Source organism: Vulpes lagopus, chromosome 8 (assembly GCF_018345385.1).
Source record: "Vulpes lagopus strain Blue_001 chromosome 8, ASM1834538v1, whole genome shotgun sequence".
Lineage (NCBI taxonomy): Eukaryota > Metazoa > Chordata > Mammalia > Carnivora > Canidae > Vulpes > Vulpes lagopus.
Window position 1 is genome coordinate 7,607,389 of NC_054831.1, and position 20,260 is coordinate 7,627,648.

Sequence of the window (20,260 nt, forward strand, 5' to 3'; positions counted from 1 at the left end):
CCCCTTTTTTTCTTTTTTCTCCTTTCTTTTTCTTTCTTTTTCTTTTCTTTTTCCCGTTTTTTTTCTTCTTTCTCTTTTTTCTTTTTCTCTTTTCTTTCCTTCTCTCTCTTTTTCTCCTTTTCCCACTACAACTTGTTTTTGGCCACTCTGCACTGAGCAAAATGACTAGAAGGAAAACCTCACCTCAAAAAAAAGAATCAGAAACAGCCCACTCTCCCACAGAGTTACAAAATATGGATTACAATTCAATGTCAGAAAGCCAATTCAGAAGCACTATTTTACAGCTACTGGTGGCTCTAGAAAAAACCATAAAGGACTCAAGAGACTTCATGACTGCAGAATTTAGATCCAATCAAGCAGAAATTAAAAATCAATTAAATGAGATGCAATCCAAGCTAGAAGTCCTAACGACGAGGCTTGACGAGGTGGAAGAACGAGTGAGTGACATAGAAGACAAGTTGATGGCAAAGAGGGAAACTGAGGAAAAAAGAGACAAGCAATTAAAAGATCATGAGGATAGATTAAGGGAAATGAATGACAGCCTGAGGAAGAAAAACCTACGTTTAATTGGGGTTCCTGAGGGCGCCGAAAGGGACAGAGGGCCAGAATATGTATTTGAACAAATCCTAGCTGAAAACTTTCCTAACCTGGGAAGGGAAACAGGCATTCAGATCCAGGAAATAGAGAGATCCCCCCCTAAAAATCAACAAAAACCGTTCAACACCTCGACATTTAATAGTGAAGCTTGCAAATTCCAAAGATAAGGAGAAGATCCTTAAAGCAGCAAGAGAAAAAAAGTCCCTGACTTTTATGGGGAGGAATATTAGGGTAACAGCAGACCTCTCCACAGAGACCTGGCAGGCCAGAAAGGGCTGGCAGGATATATTCAGGGTCCTAAATGAGAACATGCAACCAAGACTACTTTACCCAGCAAGGCTTTCATTCAAATGAGACTATAATGGAAGGAGAGATAAAGAGCTTCCAAGACAGGCAGGAACTGAAAGAATATGTAACCTCCAAACCAGCTCTGCAAGAAATTTTAAGGGGGACTCTTAAAATTCCCCTTTAAGAAGAAGTTCAGTGGAACAATCCACAAAAACAAGGACTGAATAGATATGATGACACTAAACTCATATCTATCAATAGTAACTCTGAACGTGAATGGGCTTAATGACCCCATCAAAAGGCGCAGGGTTTCAGACTGGATAAAAAAGCAGGACCCATCTATTTGCTGTCTACAAGAGACTCATTTTAGACAGAAGGACACCTACAACCTGAAAATAAAAGGTTGGAGAACCATTTACCATTCAAATGGTCCTCAAAAGAAAGCAGGGGTTGCCATCCTTATATCAGATAAATTAAAATTTACCCCAAAGACTATAGTGAGAGATGAAGAGGGACACTATCTCATACTCAAAGGATCTATCCAACAAGAGGACTTAACAATCCTCAATATATATGCCCCGAATGTGGGAGCTGCCAAATATTTAAACCAATTAATAACCAAACTCAAGAAATACCTTGATAATAATACACTTATACTTGGTGACTTCAATCTAGCTCTTTCTACCCTGGATAGGTCTTCTAAGCACAACATCTCCAAAGAAACGAGAGCTTTAAATGATACACTGGACCAGATGGATTTCACAGATATCTACAGAACTTTACATCCAAACTCAACTGAATACACATTCTTCTCAAGTGCACATGGAACTTTCTCCAGAATAGACCACATACTGGGTCACAAATCGGGTCTGAACCGATACCAAAAGATCGGGATAGTCCCCTGTATATTCTCAGACCATAATGCCTTGAAATTAGAACTTAATCACAACAAGAAGTATGGAAGGACCACAAACACGTGGAGGTTAAGGACCATCCTGCTAAAAGATGAAAAGGTCAACCAGGAAATTAAGGAAGAATTAAAAAGATTCATGGAAACTAATGAGAATGAAGATACAACCGTTCAAAATCTTTGGGATGCAGGAAAAGCAGTCCTGAGGGGGAAATACATCGCAATACAAGCATCCATTCAAAAACTGGAAAGATCTCAAATTCAAAAGCTCACCTTACACATAAAGGAACTAGAGAAAAAGCAACAAATAGAACCCACCCCCAGCAGAAGAAGACAGTTAATTAAAATTCGAGCAGAACTCAATGATATCGAGACCAAAAGAACTGTGGAACAGATCAACAGAACCAGGAGTTGGTTCTTTGAAAGAATTAATAAGATAGATAAACCATTAGCCAACCTTATTAAAAAGAAGAGAGAGAAGACTCAAATTAATAAAATCATGAATGAGAACGGAGAGATCACTACCAACACCAAGGAAATACAAACGATTTTAAAAACATATTATGAACAGCTCTACGCCAATAAATTAGGAAATCTAGAAGAAATGGATGCATTCCTGGAAATCCACAAACTACCAAAACTGGAGCAGGAAGAAATAGAAAACCTGAACAGGCCAATAACCAGGGAGGAAATTGAAGCAGTCATCAAAAACCTCCCAAGACACAAGAGTCCAGGGCCAGATGGCTTCCCAGGGGAATTCTATCAAACGTTTAAAGAAGAAATCATACCTATTCTACTAAAGCTGTTTGGAAAGATAGAAAGAGATGGAGTACTTCCAAATTCGTTCTATGAGGCCAGCATCACCTTAATTCCGAAACCAGACAAAGACCCCACCAAAAAGGAGAATTACAGACCAATATCCCTGATGAACATGGATGCAAAAATTCTCAACAAGATACTAGCCAATAGGATCCAACAACACATTAAGAAAATTATTCACCATGACCAAGTAGGATTTATCCCCGGGACACAAGGCTGGTTCAACACTCGTAAAACCATCAATGTGATTCATCATGTCAGCAAGAGAAAAACCAAGAACCATATGATACTCTCATTAGATGCAGAGAAAGCATTTGACAAAATACAGCATCCATTCCTGATCAAAACCCTTCAGAGTGTTGGGATAGAGGGAACTTTCCTCGACATCTTAAAAGCCATCTACGAAAAGCCCACAGCAAATATCATTCTCAATGGGGAAGCACTGGGAGCCTTTCCCCTAAGATCAGGAACAAGACAGGGATGTCCACTCTCACCACTGCTGTTCAACATAGTTCTGGAAGTCCTCGCCTCAGCAATCAGACAACAAAAAGACATTAAAGGCATTCAAATTGGCAAAGAAGAAGTCAAACTCTCCCTCTTCGCCGATGACATGATACTCTACATAGAAAACCCAAAAGCCTCCACCCCAAGATTGCTAGAACTCATACAGCAATTTGGTAGCGTGGCAGGATACAAAATCAATGCCCAGAAATCAATGGCATTTCTATACACTAACAATGAGACTGAAGAAAGAGAAATTAAGGAGTCAATCCCATTTACAATTGCACCCAAAAGCATAAGATACCTAGGAATAAACCTAACCAAAGAGGTAAAAGATCTATACCCTAAAAACTATAGAACACTTCTGAAAGAAATTGAGGAAGACACAAAGAGATGGAAAAATATTCCATGCTCATGGATTGGCAGAATTAATATTGTAAAAATGTCAATGTTACCCAGGGCAATTTATACGTTTAATGCAATCCCTATCAAAATACCATGGACTTTCTTCAGAGAGTTAGAACAAATTATTTTAAGATTTGTGTGGAATCAGAAAAGACCCCGAATAGCCAGGGGAATTTTAAAAAAGAAAACCATAGCTGGGGGCATCACAATGCCAGATTTCAGGTTGTACTACAAAGCCGTGGTCATCAAGACAGTGTGGTACTGGCACAAAAACAGACACATAGATCAATGGAACAGAATAGAGAATCCAGAAGTGGACCCTGAAATGTACGGTCATCTAATATTCGATAAAGGAGGAAAGACTATCCATTGGAAGACAGTCTCTTCAATAAATGGTGCTGGGAAAATTGGACATCCACATGCAGAAGAATGAAATTGGACCACTCTCTTTCACCATACACAAAGATAAACTCAAAATGGATGAGAGATCTAAATGTGAGACAAGATTCCATCAAAATCCTAGAGGAGAACACAGGCAACACCCTTTTTGAACTTGGCCACAGTAACTTCTTGCAAGATACATCCACAAAGGCAAAAGAAACAAAAGCAAAAATGAACTATTGGGACTTCATCAAGATAAGAAGCTTTTGCACAGCAAAGGATACAGTCAACAAAACTAAAAGACAACCTACAGAATGGGAGAAGATATTTGCAAATGACATATCAGATAAAGGGCTAGTTTCCAAAATCTATAAAGAACTTATTAAACTCAACACCAAAGAAACAAACAATCCAATCATGAAATGGGCAAAAGACATGAAGAGAAATCTCACAGAGGAAGACATGGACATGGCCAACAAGCACATGAGAAAATGCTCTGCATCACTTGCCATCAGGGAAATACAAATCAAAACCACAATGAGATACCACCTCACACCAGTGAGAATGGGGAAAATTAACAAGGCAGGAAACAACAAATGTTGGAGAGGATGCGGAGAAAAGGGAACCCTCTTACACTGTTGGTGGGAATGTGAACTGGTGCAGCCACTCTGGAAAATTGTGTGGAGGTTCCTCAAAGAGTTAAAAATAGACCTGCCCTACGACCCAGCAATTGCACTGTTGGGGATTTACCCCAAAGATTCAGATGCAGTGAAATGTCGGGACACCTGCACCCCGATGTTTCTATCAGCAATGGCCACAATAGCCAAACTGTGGAAGGAGCCTCGGTGTCCATCGAAAGATGAATGGATAAAGAAGATGTGGTTTATGTATACAATGGAATATTACTCAGCCATTAGAAACGACAAATACCCACCATTTGCTTCAACGTGGATGGAACTGGAGGGTATTATGCTGAGTGAAATAAGTCAATCGGAGAAGGACAAACAGTGTATGTTCTCATTCATTTGGGGAATATGAATAATAGTGAAAGGGAATATAAAGGAAGGGAAAAGAAATGTTGGGAAATATCAGGAAGGGAGACAGAACATAAAGACTCCTAACTCGGGGAAACGAACTAGGGGTGGTGGAAGGGGAGGAGGGCGGGTGTTGGAGGGGAATGGGTGACGGGCACTGAGGTGGACACTTGATGGGATGAGCACTGGGTGGTTTTCTGTATGTTGGTAAATTGAACACCAATAAAAATTAATTAAAAAAAAATAAAAAATAAAGTGAGAGAATTTAAACTTTAGTAAAAAAAAAAAAAAAAAACACTAACACAGGGCAGCCCCAATGGCACAGCGGTTTAACGCTGCCTGCAGCCTGGGGTGTGATCCTGGATACCCAGGATCGAGTTCCGCATCGGGCTTCCTGCATGGAGCCTGCTTCTCCCTCCACCTGTGTCTCTGCTTCTCTCTTCACTCTCTCTGAATGAATGAATAAATAAATCTTTAAAAAAACAAAACAAAACAAAACACTAACACAAAAAGATATGTGCAACCCATGTTCACTGCAGCATTATTTATAATAGACAAGTTATGAAAACAACCTAAATGTCCAGTGATGAAGGAATAAAGAAATTGTAGAGTATACATACATACACACACAATGGAATATTACTCCATGATAAAAAAGAAAAAAAAAGGATGATATCTTGCCATTTGTAACCACTGGAGGATCTCAAAGACATTATGCTAAATGAAACAGGTCAAACAGAGAAAGACAAATACTGTTGGGTCCCTTATATGTGGAATCTTAAAAAAAAAAAAAAAAAGAAAAAACCACACAAGCTCAGATATACATACTGGTGGTTGGCAGAGGTGGCAGGGATACAGGGTAAGGGGCAGGGGAAGGATGAAGGGGGCCAAAAAAAAAGGCTACATTAATCATATGTGTTCTTGACCACAGGTAAATACAGAAAAGGGATTAAGAAGGAAAAGAAGAGGGACACCTGGGTGGCTCAGTGGTTGAGCATCTGCTTTTGGCTCAGGTCACGATCCCAGGGTCCTGGGATCTAGTCCCGTATCAGGCTCCCCAGAGGGAGCCTGCTTCTCCCTCTGCCTATGTCTCTGCTTCTCTCTCGGTATCTCTCATGAATAAATAAATGAAGAAGAAGAAAGAAGAAGAAAGAAGGAAGAAGAAAGAAGAAGAAAGAAGAAAGAAGAAGAAGAAAGAAGAAGGGGGGCGAGGAGGAGGAGGAGGAGGAGAAGTGGACAGTATCTGTTCACTGGCTGGATCTTTAGCCAAAACCACAAATATAGGAGCTGGGCTCTCAGAATGAGAGAAATGAAAGAATGTATTCAGAATGGAACACAACCAACATTTTCAAGGGAGCCAGGTAACACATGGCAATGCCTCTATATACCAATCCAATAATTATAAAATAGACTTAATTCAAAGAATATGTGCCCCTGCCTCACTCTCTGTCTCCTTACCTACTTCCTGCCTCATGTTTCATGCCTAAGGAGATCTATGCTGCCTTACTCCACACTGTTTTCCAAGACATGTTTTCATTGGTGCCACTACCTCTCCATACCTCCTCACACATGTTATCACTCATGTACTAGGCCCCAACTAGCCTTCCTTCAATATGCACCAAGAGGTCACCTCCTCCAGTCTCCCAATTCCCCCCAACATGCTCCCATACACCTCAGTAACACTTTTATTTGAGAACTTACCATTTTCCCCAAAGCATCTATTCATATGACTGCCTGCCTAAACTGGGCTGGGAGTTCAAAGAACAGAAAGCCAGTTTCACCTGCCTTCATTTCAAGAACACCCAGGCAGCACACTCCTCAGTATGAACTGTTCCCAGCTCACAGTGGATGCTCAACAAACATCTGCTGAGCCAAACCATTGACCTAGTTTGTAAAAGTATTTTGTAAACTATAAAGCACTCGATAAATATTGTCTGCTGTTTACTATTTCCTGTTCAACTCTAATCTCCATCATTTAGTATCCAAGTGCTCTAGACCAACTGAACTATCAATGTTCCTTACAACCAAATCCTATTTCCCACTTCTGTCTTAGTAGCACACACTGGTTTCTCTGTCCATAAAGTGCTTTCTCTTATCTTCATTTGTTCCAACTGGGCCAACTCATGACCAAATATATCCCTTCCAATAAAACATTCCTAGACAACCCTAATTGGAAGTAATGGCTCCATCCACTCAAATCTCAGAGCACTTTGTCTGTCTGTTTGTGGTGCTTTCCACACTGCACTGCAGGTGTCAGAAGTAGGAAGCCCTGTGCCTGTTCACTCACCATTTCCCTCGAGTATACAATGCAGAGCAATAAGCAATTTTATGAGCAATAGATTACTTCTGATTCAACATAGTCAAGGAATAGATGCCTAGTATGTTTTAAGCACCTGGATGAGTGTTCCTCTCTTCAAGCCTTCTGAGACATCCTCCTTGGACATGTAGGTTTCAAATACGCTCTTTTTCTTCCCTCGTGCAGACTTGTTCTTCAACTTTTTGTCACCTGGCGAAGCACCAACACCATGTGGGCCAGCTACAGAGGACACACCTAGGAACAGGAGGCAGCAATCAACTCTTTCCTCAAAAAAAATCTCTGTATTTTTAAACTGGAGATATTTTACCTTTATTTTTGTAGAAAGACCAACAAAAGAATGAAATGCTCTGATAATGACTTTAAATAGTCACAAAAAAGAAAGAATGGGTAAGGAAACATGAATAAAATGTATGCAGATGAGACTTAAGTTTTAAATCAGCACCACAACATGCATGGAACATAATTTGAATAATGGGTTCTATGTGCTTTGCTGTTTATAGATACAAATTTTATAAAATAAGAATTAAAGATTGTCTCTTTTCTGGAGGAGACTAAACAACTGTACTCAATATAACAATAAGACAATAAGAAACCACACTTAATTTTAGAATAAATAATATGGAAGAATATTTAACAGGTCACCAAAAGAATTACAGTGCCCCTCAGTCCTAAGACCTGCCCTGCGCTTCCATTCCAGTTATTTTATTTCAGGTCTCCAGTTGCTAGAATAGACTCCATTTTCCTTTTGCTACCTCTGGGGGTCCCCAGGTGCCGGAGGTTCAGCCTGCAGTCAGGATGGCTCATCACTGGTTCCAAGGTTGCCTCTTCTCTCCAGATCCAGGGGGTCCTCTACTGCTCAGCTCAGACTTCTTCCTGCCTTGAGTCGCTTGGTTGTCACTATCTGAAACCAAAGAGAAATAGGTGACTGACTAGCAGTTAACCTGTGGCCTCCTCTGTGCTCTCAGAAATGTGGTATGTGAGTGACAGAAACTACATGTGGGGGCGGGGGGCCTCGTGGGTCCCAGTGTCACTTTCTCCCAGACAGTTAGACAAGCACACCATCTGTCCTGAGTTTCTTTTCAAGGTATTGCTAGCCTGCTTGTTTGGGCCACTTCAACCAAAAACCTCCACAAATGGCAATGAGGTGGGGACTGAAAGAGTGCTGCAGTTCCATTTAGTTTCTGAAATGGGTAAACATGAGAGAGAATATAATTTTGAAAAAAGTTATAAAAATCTGGAATCTCAAGACTATAATGAAACAGGCACTAAACTAGCACTCAAAAGGTACAGCTATTAAGTTTCACATCAGACAAATGACATTCATCTATGAAACCAAATAAATCAATTCCTTTGGAATTCATCAACAAAACCCAACTTACTGCCACAACCAGATATCCAAAACCATGCAGGGAACCCAAGGTGTTTCACTAGCTTTCAAAAAAATGGCAACATGGCAGTTAGATATCTATTTCCCTACTCTTACCTGACATCACTTTAAACCAATCATCTGTCCAAAAGCTCAGGCAGCTGCTTCCAAGGAACATAAGGCAGCTGCCTAGATCAGGAGACTGGAATCCAGGGCCCTGGAGCTGGCCCCTGGCCTTCCACCTAGATACTGAACACATATTACAACTTCTACTTTCTACTCTTAGCTGGCCACCAGCCCAGAGATTCAAGCCTATACTTGCAAATTTCCAAAATCCTGGTGGGCAGGCTTCTTTCCCATAAAATGGATCAAGATGTCATTCTCAATACTAGCTTCCATCTTCTGTAAATTTCCCACACACATCCTTCACTGAAATGACATCATTTTTCTTTAAAGTGAAATTAATACTAACTCAGGAAAAGAGAAGCTACAATGACAAAGGGTAATGGGCCACTTAGCAATACATGAAGAGATTCAGGGATAAAGTTTAAAAAAAAAAAGCAAGAAGGGAGAGAAACAGATGGTCTTAGATAAACAAGGTAATGGGAAGGGCACACAGAGGAGGCCAGACTGTCTGCTGGTTTAATTCAGAAGGCATCCAGCCACTTATTAATGCAACAAACACTTGGACAATGTACTATACTAGGCTCAATGAAGAATACAAGAGCTGATGAGACTTACAAAATCATACTGAAATAACAATACAAGTTGGGAAGTGATAAGCACTATATTTTTTTTAAGTATGGGTAAATGTACTCATGATGGAAGAAAAAGTATCTCTGGGTCAGGAAACCTGAGAGAGCTTCAGGAAAAATGTGAAGGAAGAACTGAGAATGTGAGACAAGCACACTACTGGCACAAGGAACCAAAAATAGAGATACAAACAGAAAAACACAGGCAGAGTCTTACAACATTAATTCCATTTGGAGAGAGTCCAGCCTGTATGAAGGGACGTGGCAGGGAAAATAAAACAAGTTGGAAGGTCTAGAAAACCAGCCTGTTTCTCAAAGGCAGTAGGGAATGTCTGAAGCATGAATAAGCAGAAGAGAAGAACAACAGATCAGAATCACAATTCAGGAAAAATAAAGCTGGCACAGGATTCAGAGTCCTCTGGAATTGAGAAAGACAGCAGCAGCTGCACCTCAGGAAAGAACCAGAACAGACCAGAGAGAAAGAAAGGAAGGCCTGAAGTAGAGCTGAGTGAGCACACACTGAAAAAAAGAAACCCATGATGTGGTGGGATTGCAGGACAAACTCACACCACATGGCAACCAGGCAGATCCGGGGTCTCAAAAGCAAAGAGGGAGCAAATGTTCGAGATTTTGAGCAAGGAGATTGGGAGATTATAAAGTCACTGAGTTAGAGAAGATAATGAATTCTACTTAGAGTGTTCCCTCCCTCTACATGAACCTGTGCACACGGAAATATGCGCCTGTATGTATACCTCTATCCCAAATAGTTGGAAACTAGAGCATAACTTAGATAAACTGGCCAGCCATTCACTTAAAAATGGCAACCAAAATTCTCTAGAAAGGACAAGATTGCCAAGAAAGGGTAAGTTGATACAGAAGGGGCCCAGCACAAAATCTGGGTTAGGACAAATTTTAGGAAATGCAAAGAAGTAGGACATAGAACACAAAAACTAACAAAGATGTACGAAAAGAACCAACAGGTCAAATGTCAAGAAAACCTGGGAGAAAATAACTTCCAAAGGAGAATAAGTTAACAATCACAGCTGACAACCACTACTAAGTAAGAATTCAACTCATGGCAGCCTTGAGCAAGGTGAAGGGTTGAGTCAAGCTGCAAGCAGGAAAAAGACAATATTAAAAAAGTCATAATTGAAAATGGGTACTTTGTATCAAGTCCTGATGCAGGCAAGATTTCAAAATTACGGGGATTTACTGCCAGTTAAGTGAAATGAAGACAGAGATTTCAACTCAAATGTCCCAAGATCAGCTCCACCTGCAACTTTCCTTCACAGCAAACACCCTTGGTGTTCGGTATGATTTATGTTGGTATGATTTATCCCTAACTTGTCTCTCTAGCTCAGGAGGATAAGGAATGTTTGGTTGGTTTCACTGTTGTAACCCCAGTGATTCCTATAGTACCCAGGATAGAATATAGGTTCACTATTCACTCCTTAAATGAGTAGATGAGTTTATTTTCATGAATAAGCGGTGAAAACACCAAGAAGAGCAGGATCATTCAGGGAAATTACACTAAAAACAAGTCAGCAAAGAACAGGAAAAGAACACGGGAGCCAGGAAACAAAATTGGCAGAAGTAAACCAGATAGCTGGGCAGAGAATCAAAGCTTGCCTTTGGGTATCAAAGTACTGGAAGGAGAAGGAAAGATTCCAAACAGAGAATATACTAAGCAGATGAATGAACAAACAACCTTCCCAGCAACATGTCTAAAGATCTATTAACCCAAGAGAAATCCTGGGCACCCCTACCTTAACACACTGAAAGGACAAGTCAATTTCTAATTCTTACCAGTTTTCAGAATGGGGTACACTGATCTACTGCCCAAATGCCCACTGGTTCCTCGAGAGGGTGTCTTATCATGGAAATAGCTGTACATTCTGAAGAGTTGGGCTGGGGTTAGGATGAACAGGCAGTAATGGTCAATAGTGACACATGGTACAAAAAAAAGCAGGAATGAAGTGGAATGCAGGGAGAGGCACCTAGACTCGAGAAGGAGAAAATCTGAAGAAATAATCTGGGTGAAAGAAGTAGTGTCTTGAGAGCCTTTATATTCCCCAAACCTAGCACAATGCATAGTACAGAGCAGACACTCAAAAATTTGAAAGAATGAAACCTATTTGGAACAGAAACCACCTTACAACAAATATCCACTAATGAGAAATTAAGTAGCAGGGCCAGGACTAAGGTGAGGGAAGCCAGGCTCCAAGGATGCAAAATTCATAAAAGCAAAATCATACAAGTACTAACCCTGCACCCTGCACTTAGAGGACTTCAAGAGAGACTCCTGAAATGTTAGTGCCCTAGGCATCTCACTTGCCTTACCCCGTATCTCAGCCCTGATGAGAAACAAGAGCAGATAAAATTTATGAACCTTGGTAGTAAAGGAAACCCAAGGCAATAAAATTAAAAAGTATAAAGAGAGAAAAGGTTGAGCCTTTTCAGAAGCTAAGATGTAGCCGATAGAAAGCAAGACCTGGTAAGAACAAATGAAAGAAAACACTATTGATGGAATAAATTTTTAAAAAAGAGAGAATAAGTTTAAAATAAACCTCACTAAAGTTAGAGAAATAAACAATTTACACCACAAATAATTGGGAAACATGAAATAGTCAACAAGTTATACTAAGACACTACTTAACCAAATTGCCAATACAGTGCTACTTTATAACACATTCTAAAATAAAATTGTTTGAATAAAATTTAAATGTTTAAAAATGAGGGAGACAGAAGGGTGCCTGGGTGGCTCAGTTTGTTAAGCATCCAACTCTTGATTTCGGCTCAGGTTATGATCTCAGGGTGGTGAAATTGAACCCTGTGTCAGGCTCTGCACTGGGCATGGAGTCTCTTTAAGATTCTCTCTCTCTCTCCCCTTTCCCCTCTGCCACACACGCACACACGTACACGTGCTCTCTAAAAAAAATAAAAAATAAAAATAAAAAAGTATATACACACACACACGCACACACACGCGTGAGAGAGAGAAGACAGGGGAAATGATGGCCAGAATGTATAGGAATATCCAGGTTAAATAAGGAATTTGAAAAATGCTATCCCCTAGAAAAAAAAATAACAATAAAACTGGATAAAAATTATCAAAATCAATTATTTAAGGATTTGGATATTGACCAAAGACATATAAAACATTGAGAAGTGTTTATTCCAGAAACTCTACTGACTCTTGTAAAGAACAACATAAGTGTGTGGTGGTTTAACCTGGAGTTCCCACCATCCCACAGTCCCAAACTCTTGGTAAGGAAATCCCACCAGGACAGAACAAGCTATGAAGATTGGCAGCTCCACTTAGCCAGAGGAGCTAAATTTCTTTGGAGCCGAGCAAAAAGAATTCCAGGTCCAGGGGCATTTTCAGAAACAATGATTCCAAGGAACGAAAAAATTAGGAAGGCCAATTATCACAAGTAGCCTGAATCTGCTATACTAGTTAGGGCAAGCAACAGATCAGGAAACCAACCAGAAATTTAACAGGGAGAATTAGGAATAAGACAACTAAAGTGGGCCTTGGCAAAAATCTACTTTTTCCTGCTATGTGCATGCAAAGGACTTTAAACATGCAGGAAAAAAATGAGAAGGCCGGGATGCCTGGGTGGCTCAGTGGTTGAGCATCTGCCTTCAGCTCAGGGCATGATCCCGGAGTGCAGTGATTGAGACCCACATCAGGCTCCCTGCAGGAAGCCTGCTTCTTCTTCTGCCTACATCTCTGCTTCTCTGTGTCTCTCCTGAATAAATGAATAAAATCTTTAAAAAAAATGAAATGAAATGAAATGAAATGAAATGAAATGAAATGAAATGAAATGAAATGAAATGAAATGGCACTAGAAAGCTGCTCATCCCTGGATGAATGTGAACCTTACAAATATAGAAAGCAAAAGCCTGGGCTGATGTGTAAACTGCCTGAACTTTGAAAGCATTCCCCCAAGTCTCGCAAGAAACACTGACAAAGGATAGGGGGCCTCACAGTTTCAGAGCTAAACACAACCTCTGAAAATCATGGGCTGACCATTAAGATATACTGACCCAAGGGCAACTACAAGAAAGTTAGACTTAAAAATAAAAACAAGAAAGGAAGAATTAGCAGAGACATCGGCATCCACACAGGATAGGAGAAACAGACTCCAAAGAATAAGTCCAGACAAGTCACTACACAAACAAAAAGAACAACCAACTCTAGGGGAAAAGGAATCAGAATGCAGAGTATATCAAAATGTCCAGATTTCAACAAAGAATTATAACGTGGGCAAAAAAGAGAAAAGTGTGACCCATACACAGGAAGAGGGGGCAGCAGTTTCAATAAAAAAATGTCTCTGGGGAAGGCTAGATTTCAGACTCTGGCAATAAGAACTTCAAAAGCATGTATCACAAATATGTTCAAAGAACTAAAAAAAAAAAAACTTATAAAGGAAAAGTATAATAACAATGACTCATCAAATAAAAAATATCAATAGAGAGGGGCACCTGAGTGGCTCAGTCACCCGTTGAATGTCTGACTCAGGTCATGATCTCAGGGTCAGAGGACTAAGACGCATGTCGGGCTCTGTGCTGAGCCTCTCTCACTCTCTCTCTCCCTCTGCCCCTTTCCCCATTCTTTCTCTAAAAATAAAATTTTAAAAAGAAAAGAAAAAATCAACAGACATTATTTTTTTTAAAGTAAATTGCAAGATGAAAGAACTAAAATGAAAATTTCACTAGAAGGATTCAACAGCAGATGGAAGTTGGCATAAAAAGAATTGATAAACCTGAAAATAAAAATGATCAGTCAAGATGATCCAACATAAAGAAAGGAAGAAAAGAAATATGAAGTACAATTATTTTTTAAAAATCCAATTTAAAGACTTGTGATAAAGAACCTGGCTCCATTTTTCAATGTTTGACTACCGACTTATTTTTAGCCTTAATTCCTCTTTCCCATTTGATCCATCTGTACAACCTGAGAAGACAGTCCATGAGTACCCCAACCTTTGACCCCAGTGGGAAATTCAAATTTCACAAATCCCCAGTCTACACATAGGAACTTCTCTCCAGTTCCCTACCCATTATAAAGAATTAACCCACTCCTTCAGCCTCACTCAAACCAGACCAGACATGCCTGTACTCACCCTACTCTGCCAAGGAGTCTCGTAGGTGAGTAATAAGTTCTCTCTCAAATTCTCCTGTTTAATATAGAGTACAATTAATATACATCCTACTAATTGGGAAAGGATCCATTCCACCTCCACAGGGTGACCACAGAACAGGAGTGAAAGACAGCACCTCTCTACCAACCTTACAGAAAGGATTATAAGGGAATACAAACAACTTTAGGCCAACTAGATAACAGATGAAATGGACAAATTCCTAGAAAGGAACAAATAACTAAAGCTGGCTTAAGAAAAAAATTAAAAATCTAAATAGACATATAACAAGAAATTGAATTAGTAGTTAAATCTTCTAATAAAGAAAAGCCCAGGTAAATTCTACCAAACATTGAAAGAAAAAAATAACCGTAAAACTTCACAAACTCTTCCAGAAAACAGAAAATATTTCCCAACTCATTCTATGAGGATATTATTTCTCCATACCAAAGGCAGAAAAAGGTATCATAAGAAAAAAAATACTGCTTTAACATATAAAATAATTCAGATTTTTAAATTTCTTCAGTTTTAGTAATTTGCATCCTTCTAGAAATTTATCAATTTCATCTAAAGTTTCCCTTTTTGAGGGGAAACAATGTTGCTCAAGATATCCTTATGATTTTCTTAGTACATATAGCAGTACTATCCTTACTGAAGTTATGTAATTTTCAGTATCTGTGCTGTCCAGTAGGGTAGCCACAAGCTACATGTGTCTTTTGAGTATTTTAAAGCGTTCCTGTCAGGTCTGAAACATCTGAATTTCATCATTATTATTGTAGGAAATTTTCACAGGTTTTAGAATTCTAGATTGTCAGTTATTTTCTCTAACTAATTTGAAGGTATCATTCAATTGTCTTCTAGCTTTCAATGTTTCCGTTAAGAAGTCAGTCGTTAATCTAATTTTGTAGTCTTTGAAAGTGTACTATTTCTGGGGCACCTGGGCAGCTCAGTTGGTTAAGCTTTGGCCTTTGGCTCAGGTCATGATCTCTGGGTCCTGGGATCAAGCCCCATATCAAGCTCCCCACTGAGTGGGGAGTCTGCTTCTCCCTCTGGCCCTCCTTGTGCTTGCACTCTTTCTCACTCTCTCTCTCAAATAAATAAATCTGAAGAAGGAGAAGGAGAAGAAAGAAGGAAGAAGGAAGAAGGAAGAAGGAAGAAGGAAGAAGGAAGAAGAAGAAGAAGAAGAAGAAGAAGAAGAAGAAGAAGAAGAAAGTGTACTAATCCTTCTCTCCCTCTAGAGCAGCTTTTGAAATTTTTTTCTTTATCTTTGGTTTTCTAGCAATTTACTACAATATACTAAGGCATGGATTTTTTTTAATCCTCCTTGGTGTTAGCAATAATACTATTATTTGACAGCTTTTATCAGTTATGAAAAGTCTTCAACCAATGTTGTCCCATATACATTCTACCCCATTCTCTCAACTCTTTGTCTGGAACTTCAATTATACACTTTTGACCTTTTAGTATCTCTGTGTCTTGTCTTCCTCAATTTCTTCATAACTCTTCCACTTCACTAATTCTCTATCAGCTCTAATCTGTCAAACCCACTCATTAAGTTCCTAATTTCAGTTATTATGCTTACAAGTCTAGATTTTCCATTTTTTTCTTTTACACATTTCCAGTTCTCTGCTAACAATGGTAAATCTTGTCTTTTGCCTCTATGAACAAGGTAAGCATGGCTATATTAAAGTTGCTCCCGAAAACTTCAATAACGGAGGCCCAAAGAGATCTAATACTATCTTCTTTGCTTCTATTTGATTTTGTTCATATTGTTTGATCATTTGTGCCTGATTTTTTTTATTATGGACTAGACATTATATTTCCAAGATCTCTGTGGTGATAATTTGAGAACTAGTATAATGTTACCATCTTCCAAACAGGATTTCATTCGCTTCTGCCAAGCACCTGAGACAAATACAATAAATTACCCCAATCTGTTTTCAGGGTTTAAATGCATTCAAAATAGAGATACAGTTTCTGTGAGGGCCTATCTACATCACTTCAACCTTACAATGTGGACTGTAGCCCTTCAGAATCCCAATCCCAAATAAGAATGCTTCACCAGGACCACACACTCCCCACATTAGCAGGGCCTAAATCCCTATCACTCTAGCCCTAAAATAATATCAAGTACATTGCTCAGTTTTTCAGCTTCTCTGTCTTTCAGCTGATCTCTCTAAAAGCTAGTACACATCCAGAGGAGACAACCCTAAATACTAGCATTATCTCCCTAAACCTTTATTCTTCCTTGATAGTCACTCTCTTATTACTCCTCAAATACTTGCAACAGATTTTTTTTTTTTTTTGTAATGGGCATAAGCCAACTTTTCTGTTAGAAGGTAGACTAGTTGGGCAGCCCAGGTGGCTCAGCAGTTTGGTGCCACCTTCGGTCCAGGGCCTGATCCTGGAGACCTGGGATCGAGTCCCATGTCGGGCTCCCTGCATGGAGCCTGCTTCTCCCTCTGCCTGTGTCTCTGCCTCTCATGAATAAATAAATAAAATATTAAAAAAAAAAGAAGGTAGACTAGTTTCCAACTATTTCCGATGCCATAACTGGAAGTGTCAACCTCACTCTTAATTCTCACATTTTCAATCAAAACCTTAAATTCCCAACTCCCACCTATATGACTCACTCTTCTGACAAAAATTCTCCATAATTTCATTTATCTTCCCCTCTGTCCTGTATGAAAGTTAGACAGGTCCCTACAAGGGTACCTAGGTGGCTTAGTCAGTAAAGTGTCTGACTCTTGGTTTTGGCTCAGGTCATGACCTCGGGGACTGTGGGCTCTGTGTTGAGTCTGCTTGAGATTCTCTCCCTCTCTCCCCGTTCATGCATTCTCTTGTTCTCTCTAAAATAAATAAATAAATCTAAAAAAAAAAGTTCCTACATGTTTACAACCTAACATCTTCAATTTGTGTTCTTCATTCTTAATTTTATATCTGCTCTCCATAGTTGCCTACCCAAAAGCATACAACCTAGCTAATGGCCTACCCCTGTTCTCCTTCTGTAAAATTCAAGCTACTAGTCACCATTCCATTTCCCTCACTCCCATCTCTGCCAAAGTTTAAAAATGTAGTCTAAATTCATAATTCTATTTCCTCATGACAAAGCCCTTAATATTCCTGGGAATATAAAATTTGTCCTCATCTCTACAATGAAATAAGGCTTTCAGTATTCCTAAAAAGGAAAATCTTCATTATTAAAACAATAGCATCCTCTCAGTTCATTTTTCCTAGCCCCTCTAGAATAGGATGTCATTGACCATACCCTTGGACTACTAACTCTTTTTCCCTTGACCCTTTAGGACACCACAGTCTCCTGCCTCCTCCTACTCTCTCTGCAATTCTCAAATTTTCTTGTTGACTCTTCTTTCATTTACCTCTTAAGTTTCTGCCATTTGCAAGATCCTATTCTTAAGCCTCATCTCACTTCTCTGTTAAAGAATTTTATTTTATTTTATTTTATTTTATTTTTTTTTTTTTTTTTTATGATAGTCACAGAGAGAGAGAGAGGCAGAGACACAGGCAGAGGGAGAAGCAGGCTCCATGCACCGGGAGCCCGATGTGGGATTCGATCCCGGGTCTCCAGGATCGCGCCCTGGGCCAAAGGCAGGCGCCAAACCGCTGCGCCACCCAGGGATCCCTGTTAAAGAATTTTAAATCTACATCTCCAGCCCTGCTCTCTGAAGCTATTCTTTAACTTTTCAACTTCCTGCTCATTAATATTGGCAAGCACTTTGAATGTAACATGTTTCTAATTCAAGTTATTATTCTCCCCAAACTAGATTTTCCGCCTGCATACTTACTGCATCCAGATTAATGACATCATTATCATCCCTGGGCAGCAAACAGTAGTCATCTAACCTCTTTCTCTTCATTAATAAAACTCTATTCCCACATTCCATCACTTCTACCTTTAAAATGTATCCTAAGTAGATTCTCTCCTCTCCAACTTGATCAGCACTCTGAAATCAGGTTGTTGCAACAGAATAGTCTAAAGATTAACAACAGTTTCTTAACAGGTCTCTCAACCACTAATTTCTTTTCTTTATTCCATACGTCACACAGGAGGTATCTTATTAAGGGATTTTTCAAAACCTTTCAGTGTTCCTCACTGCAACTCTGTAATCTAAACTACTGTAATGGTTCATTTATACGTCAACATGACTGGATCACAGAGTTTCCAGATATTTAGCTACACATTATTTCAGGGTGTGTCTGTGGGGGGTTTCTGGATGAAACTAGCATTTCAATTGGTGAGCAGTAAAGTAGTCCAGTCTCCTTGATGTGGTTATGTATCATCCAATCTGTTGAGGGCCTAAATATTATGAAAACACCAAGGAAAGAAGAAGTTGGCCCCTCTAGTTTGATCACCTGAGCTGAGACATGGATCTTCTCTTGTTCTCAGCACTCTCAGTTCTCAGACCTTCAGAATGGACTAAAAGCTACATCACTGGCTACCCTGATTCTCAGACTTTCAGACTCAGAATGAATTACACTACCACCTTTCCAGGGTCTTCAGCTTATAGATAGTGGATTGTAGAACTTCTCAGCTTCCATGATTGCATGAGCCAATCTCTATAATAAATACCTTCCTATATCTATATCCCATTTGTTCTGCTTCTCTAGAGAACTCAAACATACCCATCTTTCAGGTATCATCTCTTACTAAAGGTTTTTTCAATATCACACTAGGAGAATTCCTAATGAAAATGATAAGTTGGGAAAGCCCAAGCTTGGCATCAAAGCCTGAAAAAGGACTTAAAGACAGACTGAGCTAACAACTATAAACTCTGGGAGGAAAGAAAGGAAGAAAGGAAGAAAGGAAGAAAGAACTACCTGAAGATTCTGAAGAATAAACAAAAGAAATAGATTGGGAGGAGGAAAAATCTGGAGACACAGCTGGCACCGAAGCGAGTTTCATATTTCTGGTTTTTGGTTTTTTGGTTTGAGCTTGTGGGGGAGGGGTGTATAGCTTTGCCCAAGAGCAGGCCACAGTCACAGGAGTGGGCAGTACAGGCAGCTGAAACTTCAAGAAAACATCCTACAGAGTGCCTGGCCAGAAGGAAGGCAAAAGAGCCTGGGAAATCACAGCTGGCTGCCAGGGGCAACCTAAAATAGGAGAGCTGAAGAAGGGATCCCCCTAATTTTTATCAACACTATACAGATCTCAGGCTAACCTTAACACTGCAGATGTGTAGAACAGACCCAACAGAACATCATAAAGTCTTTAAAAATTGAACTTAAACATGAACCTACAGGAGACAAGACTTACAGTCTGAGTCTAATGGGGTCTGAGGATAATCGCCAATGAAATAAAAATAATAATAATAATCAACACTCTACAGTGGAACATAACAGCATTCAGAGTCTACACAACTATATCCAAGACATAACCTAAAATTATTTGGCATACAAAGAACTTGGAAAATTTGACCCATTCTAAAGTGAAAAAAATCACAGGTTATCAACCTTAAAATGACTCAGGGGTTAAAGTTATTAGATAAGGACTTTAAACCAGCTATGATAACTATGCTAATTGAAGGAAAGGAAAAGACAGTTGAATGAAAAGATAGAAAATTTCAATAGAGAAATAAAAAATCTCCTTTAAAAGTAGAGATTTTAAAATGGAAAAATATACCTGAAATAAAAAATTCAGTGGATGAGCTTAATAGCAAAATAGATATAAGAGTAAAGAGTTAGTGAGCTTAAACTTTATTCAATACAAATTATGTAATCTGAAAAA

At 39.3% G+C, this 20,260-nt stretch overlaps 1 protein-coding gene across 6 annotated transcripts in view; it reads right to left on the bottom strand.

Moving 5' to 3' along the window:
* DIS3L2 (DIS3 like 3'-5' exoribonuclease 2) overlaps nucleotides 1-20,260 on the bottom strand; it is a 349,588-nt gene that overhangs the window by 292,157 nt on the left and 37,171 nt on the right. For 4 of the 6 annotated variants that reach the window (XM_041765744.1, XM_041765743.1, XM_041765745.1 and 1 more), the window contains 2 exons: nucleotides 8,005-8,153; nucleotides 7,329-7,486 (listed from right to left, as the gene is read on the bottom strand). In XM_041765744.1, the coding sequence (XP_041621678.1) occupies nucleotides 7,329-7,486; nucleotides 8,005-8,056 (210 nt within the window). In that variant the 5' untranslated portion in view covers nucleotides 8,057-8,153. Of the gene's footprint in view, nucleotides 1-7,328; nucleotides 7,487-8,004; nucleotides 8,154-20,260 lie in introns of those variants that run through there. The other 2 variants (XM_041765747.1, XM_041765748.1) reach the window with 1 other exon arrangement.